Source organism: the organism of the source record quoted next, unplaced genomic scaffold (assembly GCF_019419815.1).
Source record: "Pyrus x bretschneideri cultivar Hongxiangsu unplaced genomic scaffold, Pyrus_bretschneideri_v1 Contig31, whole genome shotgun sequence".
Lineage (NCBI taxonomy): Eukaryota > Viridiplantae > Streptophyta > Magnoliopsida > Rosales > Rosaceae > Pyrus > Pyrus x bretschneideri.
In genome coordinates this window covers 4,044,331-4,057,998 of record NW_025999624.1, presented here as the reverse complement: position 1 = coordinate 4,057,998, position 13,668 = coordinate 4,044,331, and the positions used below count along the sequence as shown (strand labels likewise).

Here is a 13,668-nt window from a genome sequence, read left to right as displayed (position 1 = left end):
GTAAATTTAAACCACATTATTATTAATCTATTGTAAAGCTAAATCCATTATTTCTTCCTTAGTATAAATAATATCGTTTATTTAAAATTAAAAAATCAATAAATAAATAAAAACTAATTTATGTTGCATTCCTTATTTTATTTGGAGTTTGAGATTTCATAGGACTCCTATAAGATCTCGAGGATCTTTTCTTGTACAACTTGTATTAATTAGAGAGTAAATTTATCTCTTCCTTATTAGTATAAAAAAGGCATAGAGCATGAGAAATAACACATATGTACAAAATTCCTATAGATCTTCTCTTCATCTCGGTCGCCCTTCTCTCCTGTCTCTTCTCTCTGGCCGATCTCCCTCTTTCTTCTCTCAGTAAAATAGGCCTACTAGGACATGTTATAAGTACACCGCCAAGGCCCGTTCACAAGATTCATCATCATAATCTAGGCTCTTCTAAAACACAATCTAAATATTAATATTTTTTCAACCTAATTGCATGAGACATTCACCATGAATCCTTGATTACTGAATCATATATTCCACTCAAATTATTGTTTGCAATTTTATTATTGTGGTGAATTGCATTTGTATGAATAAGCAATGGAAAAACAAAAATTCGTAGAAAAAAAAAAAAAACCCTAAATCGTGCTGGAGCCGCGCCCCTCCTCACGCCCAGAAGTCGTGCAAGCCGACCGCCAAGCCACTGAGTGAGCTGCCACCTAGCCGAGTCAAACCAAGCCCAGCTTCGGTCTTGAATTTTGGGCCCCTGTTTGAGCCTTTTTTCAGAAAAAAAAAAGTGATTTTTTTTTATCTTCAGCCCAGTTTGGGCTCTTAACTTTTTTGGGTTGCAGCCCACTTAATTAGCTTTTTTTTCTTTTCGGACCAGCAGTCCAAAAAAAAACCCTTTTTTTAGTTTGACCCGTATAATATGCTAACCCTATTTATCGGGATTCCGTTCTGACCCAGTATTTGGGTCTGGGTGGGTTATTTCAACCCACCTATTTTCAACATCTGCCTGTAGCCCAATCAATTAAAATAATAATTTATTTTTACACCTGAAGTTCTTTACTTTTTAGGACCCTTACCTATACTTTCACACAACGTTAAATCTAAGAATTGATGATCATTTACCGTTGAATTTGGTATTAGAGTTACTATTAAGAGCACATCTATTATTTTCTCTCGTAATATCAAATCCAAGTACGAGTCACCATATTTTAGTTTTAATTTACAATCTTTTGGCCTCCTTATACTTCTAATCATAGCTCAACCTCTGTGTTGAGGTACCTCAAGCCTTTATAGGTAACACGCCTCAATCCTACTCACTAACAAAGTCAAGAAGTCCTTCCTTGTACAAGCTCAGAAGCCAATAATAATTATCATCGGGTGTCACTATTTTTTATGGCACAAGGAATAGATCTCTAACCCTACTTTGAAATTTGAATCCTCATGTGAGGATTGGATATTGACTTTCCCTGTCAACATATGGATTCGCATTTTCACTTCAGCTTTATCTAGAAAACGTGTTTTTTTTTGTACATTTTTATGCCCTAGCAATTCGAATTTGGGTAATTCTTTTAGTGATGACTTAGCATACAGACAATTGTGTTAATTGAAATGCATTATCAAATAGCTATTTGAAGAATGTGCATAACTTTTAGCTTTTGTACACTGGTACGTAAAATTGAGTGGTACGAAAAAATGATGATTGTGAATGAAAATAGATTTATCTAATAGTTTTGAAAATCAAATCTAACAACTAAAACACTCGTAACACGTGAGTGAGTATTACGTGGCAATAAAGTCACACCCCGTAACTTTATTATTAAGCCTAATTGGATTATTAGTTTCCGTGGTGGTAGGGTAGTCCAAAGATAGCTCATGTGGCAACAAAAAATTAGGATTTAAGTCAGTTTGGTGAAGTCTGTTAGCATTTAGGCCCAAAATTAAATATTTAGTCATCTCTCCATTAATCATTAGCATATGAACCACATATATGGGATTAAACAGAACTTTCGGTTAATTGTTAGCATGTAAGACATGTGAGGCTAACTTTATCTTTTTAGTCTCACATGTGAGTCTTATGTATTAATAATTAACAAAGAGTTGATAAAAATTTTAAATGGGCCTAAATCGTAACAGACTTCATCACAAATTTGAATCTTAATTTTTTATTTTTTTTTATTTTTCGGACTATCCTATCACCATAAAAACTAATAATCCAATTAAGCCTTATTATAATTAGAAGGATATTGAAAAAGAAAAGAAAGAAAACTAAAGGTTGGTAGTAAAATAACAAATTATGTGATGGCAACGGGAAGGATGGGCGACGCAGGCAAGGAAGTCCCAGCATTAAAATCATCCAAGTATTGTGCTGTCGGCTTGGGCGGTGGTTCTTCTGGCTCGGTTCCAATTTCAAAGCTCAAAAATCTCAAAAATCTCAAAACGACAAAGAAAAAGCAAAACGCAGGGGATTAGTTTAAATACGAAGGACGACTTCCAATGTTTGAGGAACGGGCGGGTCCGTCCAACTCCAAAGTCCAAAGTCGCATTTGATTGATGGTTTCCACACACCCATATTTTGGCATCTTGTCCTTCAGTTTATAAATACATTATTTTCTTCTGCCAATCAACTCTGTCAACTCGTATATGTACGTATGTTTCTTTCTTCCAATGTTTTCGAACTGTTTTTTAAATCTATATTTTTTGTTTTTGTTTTCTTTCCCAACTCTTCATTATTTATGAGAACTACAAGCAAAATCACAAAGCGTGTGCAGACTTCTTCACTCATAGCATGATGTGGTTGCATTTGTGATTTTACTAGATTTTTAACCATTTTGGGTTTCCGTCGACCTCTTTTACGTGAATGAATATCGAGCGATCTCATCTCTGTCTGTGTTTTTCATCCTCACTTTCTCTCTCCATAAATAGTGCAATAATAGTATTTTAAGTTTAAATTTTGCTTTCTTCTTTTTATTTGGGCTAGATTTAACGGGTCATTCTGGTAATGTAGCATATAAAATAGCTAGGTTCTTGGAAGTAATTTTTTTTTTTATGTTTACAATAAAGTAGCCAAATGGGCTGAGATAGCAAACCTATCGAAGAAGCTCTTATAAATAAGAGGTTACTTACACGAACAAGGTACTACTAGTAAAAACATTTATGAGCAAAAATGCATCACGTAAGATTCCATACTAGGTTATATATAGTATAGGGTGGTATACGTATGAAAGAGGAGTACTTTGACATCGAAAATAACACTAAACCTTAACCGAGCCCACGTTGGACATGCTTGTTTAGTCTTTCACGCCTGGCAACTACAACAATCCACCTACTCGAACAATTTTTCACGCGAGCATAATGGCGTTTTGAATACAAGCGCCGATCTGAAGGACCTCTTTGTAAATTAATTTAGACCAAAACAGAATCTGTCTGTTTTTCATTTGGGAGGATTTCGAATTTTGCGTGGGCTCAAAGTCTTTTTCTCTTTTCTTATAAAATTACAAGTCTTCTTTGTCATCTGCTCAGAAATGGCTTCCTCCTTTATTCTTGTATGAAAGTAAAAACGATTTTTCCCTGTTATAGAAAAGAGGAAAGAGCAATGTACCTTAAAAACCACTGCGTTGGCTTAAGACAACTTGGTTTTTTTTTTAACAAACGATATTATCTACATTATGTAGTCTCACAATTAGCTAACAAATAATGTGGTTCAAATTCGCCTGTAACTAGAATCAAACCCAAAACAACTTGGTTTTAAGTTTTGACGGATGCTAGTGAGCATTGTTCTAAAAATACCCGCCTAGCGGTTAGCCACTGCCCCGATTAATGCCTAGACGTTTGAAAATTAAGAAGGGGCACCTAGACCTACTGAAGCCATCCAGACCCGCATAGACACCTGCATAGGTTACGACTCACTTAGACAGAAAATAGATAATTTTTATTTTACATTTTATTTTTTATTTTTTTCAATAAATTGTAAGAGACTTGTTGAATACTTAAAGGAACACACATTATATAAGTGTTCTCCATGTTTTCATTATGTTCCAGTAACTCATAATATATGTGTCATTCCATTTTGTAGTTTATGATGAAATCATTTATATTTTAAGTATAAACAAACACTTTATTTACACGAAATATAATAGATTTAATTAAATCCGTCTAGCCCGCCTAGGCGCCCACCTAGACCCCACCTGACCGCCTAGGCGCTAGGCCCCAGCCTGTTGCCCGACTAATATCTAGCGTCTTTCGGAACCTTGCTAGTGAGGGTATAATATTTTATCTGTAATAATCTTTTTTTTTTTTTTTTTTTTTGGCATTTCTCATCTCTGTTAGAATGGGGTGATGAGAGAGGAATTCTTACGTGGGTTGCCCAGTCCACTTCAACCCTACAACCAAAACACAATTCATTTAAATGGAAACAATCTTCAAGCACAATGTATTGGCTCTTTGCTCATGTGAGGATAGTTAGCTTTAAGTTGTATTGTGTGGGACACTGTTTTTTTCTTTGCCCAAATTAAAATATCTGATAATGTTTTTATTGAGACCCATAAAACATCTTATCTTTATTTTGTACGTATTACCTTTTATTTCAATGAATATCATACTTTTTATAAACACAAAAAACCACAAATGCGCCCCATTTCCACTTCGATTTTCAAGCCCACCAAATCTCTCTCTATTCCCAATTGACAATATAGAGAATAGCTCAACTAGTTATAAACGTATGCAGGATCCCTTCTTTCTTCGGTGCAGAATTGATACTCTCCACACGCCTCTTCACTTGTGGCGAATTTTCAAGTTTAGCACGTGGATAACACAAATAAAGTGACATGGAGCACGTTTGGCCGCAGAGCTTCATATGCATGACAACATGCACTAATATCATGGAGAAAGTTGAAATTGAACTATAAAATCAATTGATAATATGAGAAGTAGCCTAACTGTTTATAAGCATTTCCTAAATGTGGGATTATGCTCTCAACACTCAATTTAAGGATGTTAAATATCCAATTAATCTAATTCACCCAAACTGACAAATCCAATTCAAGCCAATCTAATTTTAATCAGCGATCGAGTTGACTTTGTAACTTCCAAAACCGGATCAGATGGTGGATGCGGTTGCGAGAATCCATTTGAATCAAAATCAAATCTAGTTGGTTTCATTATTTTTCCTCTCATAATAAATTAGGGATAATTTCAGTAAGTTGGTGGACCACTTTTTGAATCTCATAGAATTACAATACTTTTCTTTGGGTCCGTTTAATTACCATTTTATTTTAGCAATTAGTTTTTAACTTTTAGCTTCTATTGAAAAACTAAAAAAACAAAAAATTCAATTGGTATCTATTTATATTAAAAAAAATTAAAAATTAAATTTTGAAAACTCGAGCAAGTATTTTTCATAACAAGGAAAAATAGTTGCTGAACGAGTTTTAGGTTTTTCAGTAAAAAAAAAAAAATTGAAAATTGACGGGGTGTGCCATCTACATATCCCTTTTCACTTCATTCACAACATCTTAATTTGTCACCGTCAGATCGACTGAATTAAAGAAAATCAATCAAATATAAATTAATAAAAGATATGTGAGATGTAAAAAAAATGTACAGATAACGTTACCGAAATTGAATTGAGAAACCTTGTTTATAACTTTTTATAGTAGAAAATCTGATACTCAAATTTCCCCTTTTCTAAAATATAATATAATGCAAGCGTGAGTGAACTCAACGCGCTCCAACCCTGCAACGGTCGTTTGGAGTCTTTGAAGAGTAAGACCAGGTGGCATGCCAAAAACCCCTACTCTTAAATGACTATATTAAACCTCTTTCCTTGTTCCCTCCCTCTCCTCGTCTCCCGTGGTCTCTCTCTGCTCTCTGCCTCTGAACTCACGCCCCCCTTCCCCACAACCCACCAAACAAAGAGACAGAGAGCGAGAGAGAGTGCAACAGCCCACCGCCAACCCACACACCCTCACGCATAAAAATCTCCGCCCACCCCAATCCCTCCAACAAACTCCAACCAACAATGGCGATCGCCTTCTGCTTCCTTCCCACCTCCGCCGCCGCCACCTCCTCTTCCTCCCTCTCCAAACTCAACCCTCACCGCCCATCTCTCTCCGCCTCCGCCTCCTCGCCCCTCCTCCACCTCCGCCTCACCGCCAACCCTCCCTCCCTCACCCACCGCCACCGCCAGTTCCGCCGCATCCTTTTCTCCGCCGGCGGCGACGACGGGGGGATTAATGGACGTGATTCCTCGGGAGGCGGCGATGGCGGCGGAGATGAAGGTGACAGCGACGGAGGGTCCGACAATGCAGGCGGAAAGAACAGGGGGGAGGCGTTGATGGTGTTGGCGGAGTCTAAGCGGGGGTTGGAGAGCTTGCCCAAGGACTTGGCGGCTGCGATCCAGGCGGGTCGGATTCCCGGGTCGGTTGTGGGACGGTACTTTGAGCTGGAGAAGTCGGGTCTGTTCAGGTGGCTGATGCAATTCGCTGGGTTTAGAGAGAGGTTGCTCGCTGATGATCTGTTTTTTGCTAAGGTTTTCATGGAATGCGGCGTTGGTCTCTTCACTAAGGTCCTCTCTCTGTTTCCTCTGCTTTTTTTCATTAAAATTTGATTAAAGCCTTCATTTTTTTCGATTTTAATCGGTGTTGTTTCGGTTTTCGTAGACTGCTGCAGAGTACGAGCGGCGGAGAGAGAACTTTTTCAATGAGCTGGAAGTTGTTTTTGCAGATGTGGTATGAACTTTGCTTTCTGTCAATCACATTGCTTTGGTAGACTTACGTTATTGATTCGTATTTATTTTATATGCATAGCCAATAGCAATGAGCGATGATCAACACTGACCGTGTTGTTATTTTTGATTGGCGATTTTGTTGATTGTAGAGAGAATTGGCATTGGTGTGCTTGAAGCTACACATTCTAATTTATGCAAATGGATTTTGTAGTTTTATAGTGCTTGCTTAGCGATGGGGTGTTTCGGGTCGAGTTGGCCGCTTTGCTTGTATTATATCTTTCCAGTAGGCATGTTTTAAGTCCGTAGCCTTCTATTCAACATGGTAACTGAAGGTGTAACACATGATCCAAATAAAAGTTTTCGTCAATCTTATTACTCCTCAAGTTATGAGTATAAATGCATCAGCTGGAGGTCATAAGCAATCTGTTTTCTTCCAATTTCTTGCTAAATTCGTAGATGAATAATGTACATTATTTCTTTAAGCTACGGTGGGATATTTTGATGATTTTAAATCCATATGTGGGTACTGGACTTGCTTAGTGATGAATTTAAATGAATATGTTTAGTTTCTGTCATTTATGTTTGCAATGTATTTCTCTTAGGTAATGGCCATAATTGCAGATTTCATGCTTGTTTATCTTCCTGCCCCAACCGTTTCTCTTCGACCTCCACTTGGGGTCAATGCAGGAGCAATCACTAGGTTTTTCCATGGCTGCCCCGAAAATGCCTTCCAGGTTTCTTTTCTACGAATTCCTGACTTTGTACTGACAGTCTGTTTCATTAGATCAAATCAAAAGCCAGATACAGTTACTTAAATGATTATGAAATTCTCTCTACAGATCGCCATGTCGGGAACATCATACTCATTATTACAGAGGATTGGTGGAGTAGTGGTAAGACACTTTGGTAACTTGCTTTTATTTCATCTGAAGTTTGAAGGTAAGAACGGAATAACATATTTAAATTGTTTTGGCAGAGAAATGGGGCCAAGCTCTTTGCTGTTGGTACTGCTTCATCCCTGGTTAGTACTTCTAACTCCCTGGAATTGGTGTGTTTTCATGTTCATGTGTGTATGTATGTATGTTTCAACTTAAAAGTGTCAGCAACTCTCATGCATCATAGACGTATCCTGTAAATGTCGTTATCTTGTAAAGCTGGTAAAGTGAAGTTCACAAGGAGCTTATCATATTGCACATTTTTTCGGAACTTCACATTCACTAAGACAAAATAAAGGAGCGAAATGTTTAGTTGATATGTTGAGTCAGTTATTCTGCCTTGTGCTGGAAGTGGTGATAAAGCATCATAATTGATAAAAATGTGGTGAAGCACCGAAGGTAAAGCTGAATGGCAGAAAAGACTCTTTGCTTTTTTCCTTCTGTATGAAAGTGCAGTTGAATTTCCGTCTTTCTTAAACCTCAATACAATAATCGTATTGCTCCTAACAGCATGTAAATTGAGGGCTAAGTGTTTTGCGGATTGGGTTGAATCAGTGGTGACCTTTCGAACTACGAACGCTACTTTGGCTGTCCACAAGGTGATGACACCGAACATGCGTTGTGTTTGACCATTTGACCCAATTTTAGGTTTCTTTCTTCTTCTTTTTCAGTTTCGTCCTGGACCCCAAGCTTAGATTTGGTTGGGAATATAATGGATTTGTCCTTGTTACAGCTGAATAATTGTCTTCTTGCTTTTTAATGCACCTATCTTATACCAACTATTGTGGCATCTTTAGAGTTCTGAGAGGACGGTGGACAGGACATAGTTAAGGCAACCAAAACTTAAGGAGAGCATTTCTTGTTGGTGGTGTTCTATTCAAAGCTAGAAAACCTCTATAAGAAGACCCAACATTTTTTTAGAGAAACCTAATTTTACCCTCTCCACGAAGAGAGAGAGAAGAGCGACGTATTCAGTGCCTTTCTGGAATGAATTTAAATGCCTTACGCTAACCCCTATGACATCTGCACGGTTCCCATACTGGCATGGGTAGATGTGCAAGGTGTTTGGTTTGCTTTACTACTTTTGGCCCATTTTTCTGTAGTTGCGTCTTAACCCAAAGCATAATGGAGTAGATGCTATATGACATGGTTACCTAATTCTTTGATTTATTTTTTAGGAAAACTAACGAAAAGTCCTAAAAAACTTTAGTTTTAATCAAAAGGACAAAATAAAGGTGCAAGTGAATAGTACCAAGAGTGACTTTTCAAGGTTAAAATATCCTTAACCTTAAAAGAGAACAGTACTAGGAGTGTTTCATTAAGATTCCCTCTTTTTTTTAATAATTTGAAATGGATTTTTTAAAATATTTTTGTGTGCTTGTACTAGCTTTCTCAATGATACTGGTTGACCAATATAGCAATTTTGAGTTTCTTAATGGTTCATTCAAATCTTTTTTGGAAGTTTTGCCATATTCTATGCTAATTTATGTGAACCAGTAGCGCTAAGTTTGACTGGTGGTATAATGAACCTTGTCTTTCATTAGGTTGGCACAGCTGTGACAAATGCCTTGATCAACGCAAGGAAGGCTGTTGATAAGGACAAAGCCGGTGAACTTGAGAATGTGCCGATATTATCCACTAGCGTTGCATATGGTGTCTACATGGCAGTTTCTAGCAATCTCAGGTACTTCAATTTTATCTGTATTAGTTTGTCATGTATATCGGGCATATAAGTCTATAATAACAACGCTCAAGGAAATGGGAACAATAACTTGTGGTTTTTTACCAACACAAGCTTATAATAAAATGAAAAATTCTTTGGCAGGTACCAAGTATTGGCCTGGTGTTATTGAACAAAGGTGTTTGGAACCGCTACTACATCAAAACAAGCTCATGCTAAGCGCAATTTGCTTTGCCATTCGGACTGGAAACACATTCTTGGGTTCATTATTGTAAGACCTTTTCCGTTTAAACTTTTCCACTGCAATGGATTATCATCCCCCCTCGTGCGCCACGTCTTACTACTTTTTTTTGGCAGGTGGGTGGACTATGCTCGTTTAATAGGAATCCAGAAGGCTCATTAGTTTACCAATGGGATCATTTTCATATTTGATTGAGTTTCTTGAAGGCGCCATTGTTGGTTTGCTGAATTTCAATTTGTTGCATAAATCAGGCAAAACTGAGATGATTGAAGTAATGTGAGTTAAAATTTGCCTGAGATAATTGAAGTAATGTGAGTTAAAATTGCTAGGTTGCTTAGTTTTACTTCTTTATATATTTATACCGCTCATGGTTGAGCTAACTTTCTATGTTTGATATTATTACAATTCCATGTTTCTCCATGTGGGGGCATTTTGCTCTACAAGCTATAAACTCAATGTTGACTTTTGGAAGCTCTTCTGAAATCTCAAGAAGCAACTAGTTATCAAAATAAAACAATTCACTCCTGCATGGGTCTGACTTCTGAGAGCATCTCACGTCACCAATTTACCGTGTGTGAATTGTCTGTTGAATGGATAATGCACTTTTCGAATATGTAGCAAACAATTATTGGATGGTAAATGTCACTCGAACTAAATCCTGGTTGAATGGGTCTAATGACTCTAGTTTGTACTCATCAAACGACAAACCTAAAATCGCCAATCACCATGTTGACGACGGTTACTCTTGAGTCCGTCCATTGCAAGTCCTAGTATTGGAAGATTTGGTTTGAACTCAGACGCAGAGACAATCTTACAACCCAAGTTTATTTTCCTCATCAAAACATAATGTAATTCTTACAAATTCTTGAAATTTCATAAGCCTTGTGGATATCGAAAATATTATCATATCCAAAAGATTGGAGAATAATAACATTCCTCACTCATGCATCCTTATCAAATGAATGGTTAGAATATATCCATAAGAAGGGACTAAGGGTTAGCTTAATTAATTTATACACTTAACAGAAACTATTTCGCATTCAAGAATTCAGTCTTAATGAAGATACACGTCAAAAAATTCCTTCAATTTTTTCGATTTGGATCATAATATAATATTTTGTAAAATCAAGCGATAATTTCTCCTTCCATGCAAGCCCTGTATATGACTTGAGCAGTGTTAATGTCAGGTTCATATACTATATCACAGCAGTCTATCCCTCTAGCCTGTTAAAAAACAAACAGTAGAGAAGAAAAATATGAGAGACTATATATATAGGTGTATATAACTCAGACATGCACGCCCGCTAAATGAGAGGCAGTAGAGACTGTCGAAAAAGCTGACCTCCAAACGTTTTGCAGGCAATGACTGGACCTGAATTTTGCTGATGAAATCTGCCGAATGGTTGCCACTCGAAGAACAAGGAGGTAAACCGCGCTGAGATGCTCTAGAATAAGTTGTTGTTACAGTTTGTCTTCCTTCAATAGTATTGTTCTGATAAATGGAATCAAAGAAAAACACATGAGGAGCTTCACATGGATTGTTGGATGGCCACCGGGTGTTGAACATGTAGAGAGGTGCTCTTGCATTATGCACCCAAGGCCTAAATGTTTCGAGGGGTCTCCGTAGAATGCTCCGAGGGATTATGGTTTCGTAAATGTGAGCAGAATATCCCCATGAGATTGAGAAAGACCAATTGCTTGGTCTACGGTAGCATATGGTTTGTTGTAGCAGACGAGAGTGGTCAACTTTTGCTGACTTCATGAGGTGGTTAATGGACTCGGAGCGGTTCATGGAGGGGAAGATTGGGTTTATGGTGTCAAGGTGGTGGAGGGAGAGGAAAGGAGACTCTGGATGAGATGACAAAAGACCTGATATATCACCATGGAGATCAATCTGTAATTACATACATTAACGTTAAATCCTTGGGTTCGAAATCTCAAATTTCATATCTGTAAGCCTAAAAGAATACTTTGGATTGGCGGCCTATGTTTCAATCAACAATAAAGCCCATGACTAAAATATAGGCCGATTCCACTATGTATGTGAGACTCACTTGTATTAGAAAGGTGATTATCAACGTATTGAGTAAACGTGGTCCAAATATTAGCCCTCGTTCATCAAACTTTTTATAGTTAATAAAATACTTGTGTGCAAGTAGCCTAGTTGTTCTCTCAAAGATTTGTCACTCAACTGCAATAACCAGTTATATAATGATCGTAGAAAGGTGATTGATTACCTGATGAAACCCTTTTTCCTGAGTTAGAGCGACTCCTAAGTCAGCTAAACATGACTGCAACATAAAATCACTGACCCAGATGTATGGATATCTCTCAATACACCCGTCCAACTTTGTTGCCACTGCTGCCATTAACGGGTAACTCAAAGCATAACCAGCGCCGCCAAATGCCATATTGAACGAAAAATCGAAGTTAGACTTGACACATTCCGAATTCATACCAATGTAGTGGTACTTTTCATGGTCGTACTTTTCTAGAACCTCAACTAAATTATCAACCAAGAGGACAGTATCGTCATCCGCCATTACATACCATCTCACATCTTTGTCACCCTCTCTAAATGTCTCCAAGATTGTACGTACTATGCGTACTTGGACTGGCTTTCGAACTTGCGGGTAACCTTTCAATCTAGTGAAGTCCTCATTAACTCGAAAAGGAGGAGAAGATGAAGGCCAAGGTAGAAACTCCGGCGTAGGAGCTCTGTCTAAAAAGAGGTATCCTCGGGTGACATTAGATCTCCACCACACTTCGATGTATGGCTTTTTCGCCTTCCATGTGTTCATGGAGCCCACGATTCCGAAAACAATGTGGCTTAGATTGGTAGGAGGGGAACTTCTGAGGGGACTCGTAGCCACTGGAAAGCTTTCTTTCAAGGTTTTGAAGAGATTTGAAGGTAATTGGTAGTTTACTGATGATTTATCAAACAAAAATATGTAGAAAAACAATAGGGTTGCTCCTGAAATAGCTACGGCTTTGCATAAAGCTCCAAGAGGTAAAGGTTTCTGTTTTGTGCTAGAAGTTGCGATAGGTGAGGAACACATTTTGAAGGATGATGGCAAAGAGATTAATTTCCCCAAATTATTCTTTTGGTCCTGCAAAGTAACCAAGCCATGGATCTATTGGTTTTTAGGGTTTTAAAGGGTGGTTCAAGTCCATGATTCTTGTTTAAGTTTGCTGATACATGTGAAGCTGTTGTGCTTTCGTTTATTTTAATTTTTTTCTTCTGGTGCATTACGTGATTGAAAACCATGCACCACACAATCATTTCTTCCAGTAGGACATTGAACTTCCGTTTTTTACACCATTCTCCCATCATCCAAACAGATATGTTGGAGTTGTATAGGGATTAGAATAGGATTGGAGTAACGTAAATGCCATAATTCATGTTCTTAAAGCTAAAACATAGGGTGATCACAAACCTTTCCTTGAGGGGGTTTTAATTTAATTTTAAACCCCCATTTGGTAATTCGCATGAATTAGACATTTTAGTTAACAAAAATCACGCAAATATGCATGAGAATGGCAAGTTATTCAGAGTTGGCGTGGTCTATGTGTGGGAGTAGGACATGGATAAGAAACTGTTTCTCTCTTCAAACAAAACCACCTCAAACAACAGGTCCACAACAGACTTTGCATTAGCTTGCAGATAAAATTACAGTAACGCTTGAGCTGTGATGTAATACACATGTTAGTTTGTACAACAATCTTCGAGTAAAATAATAACGCCGATTAAATACACAAAACTGATTGTATTGTTGACCACGTCTTCAGTAGAGGTGTGTCTCATATTATTGTATGTGAGTCTTACCCCCTACATTAGAGAGGTGGTTGACAGTGCGATTAGTTTTGTGTGCCTATGAAGTGTCATTGTTAATTAGACTGCTATGGAGCGATTTTCTAAGAAGATAGCAAAAAAAATGTTAAGACATGTTTCAAATAAATCGAAAAAGGGAAATTTTCTGAATTGATCCATTTTTGTCATTTGGTTGTTGAAATGATTTACATTGTAAAAAACTTCTATTTGGTCATTTTTTATGCTCAATGACGAAATTGTCCATAACAACGA

General features: G+C 37.5%; 2 protein-coding genes across 2 annotated transcripts; one reads left to right on the top strand and one right to left on the bottom strand.

Annotated features, from left to right (window-relative positions):
- Nucleotides 1-5,819: 5,819 nt before the first annotated feature.
- On the top strand, nt 5,820-10,055 carry LOC103963802 (protein RETICULATA-RELATED 4, chloroplastic). The gene is given in 9 exon segments (XM_009376654.3): nt 5,820-6,565; nt 6,660-6,728; nt 7,330-7,461; nt 7,567-7,620; nt 7,704-7,748; nt 9,207-9,346; nt 9,488-9,503; nt 9,505-9,614; nt 9,701-10,055. Coding segments are annotated over 9 exon segments (1,158 nt in total). The 5' UTR covers nt 5,820-6,019; the 3' UTR covers nt 9,747-10,055.
- A 654-nt stretch (nt 10,056-10,709) lies between these two features.
- LOC103963820 lies at nt 10,710-12,643 on the bottom strand. Its single transcript, XM_048590256.1, has 3 exons — nt 11,822-12,643; nt 10,927-11,478; nt 10,710-10,808 (listed from the first exon to the last, which is right to left on the bottom strand). The coding sequence occupies exons 1-3, from the start codon at nt 12,641-12,643 to the stop codon at nt 10,710-10,712; spliced, it is 1,473 nt and encodes a 490-aa protein (XP_048446213.1).
- Between the last annotated feature and the right edge of the window lie 1,025 nt (nt 12,644-13,668).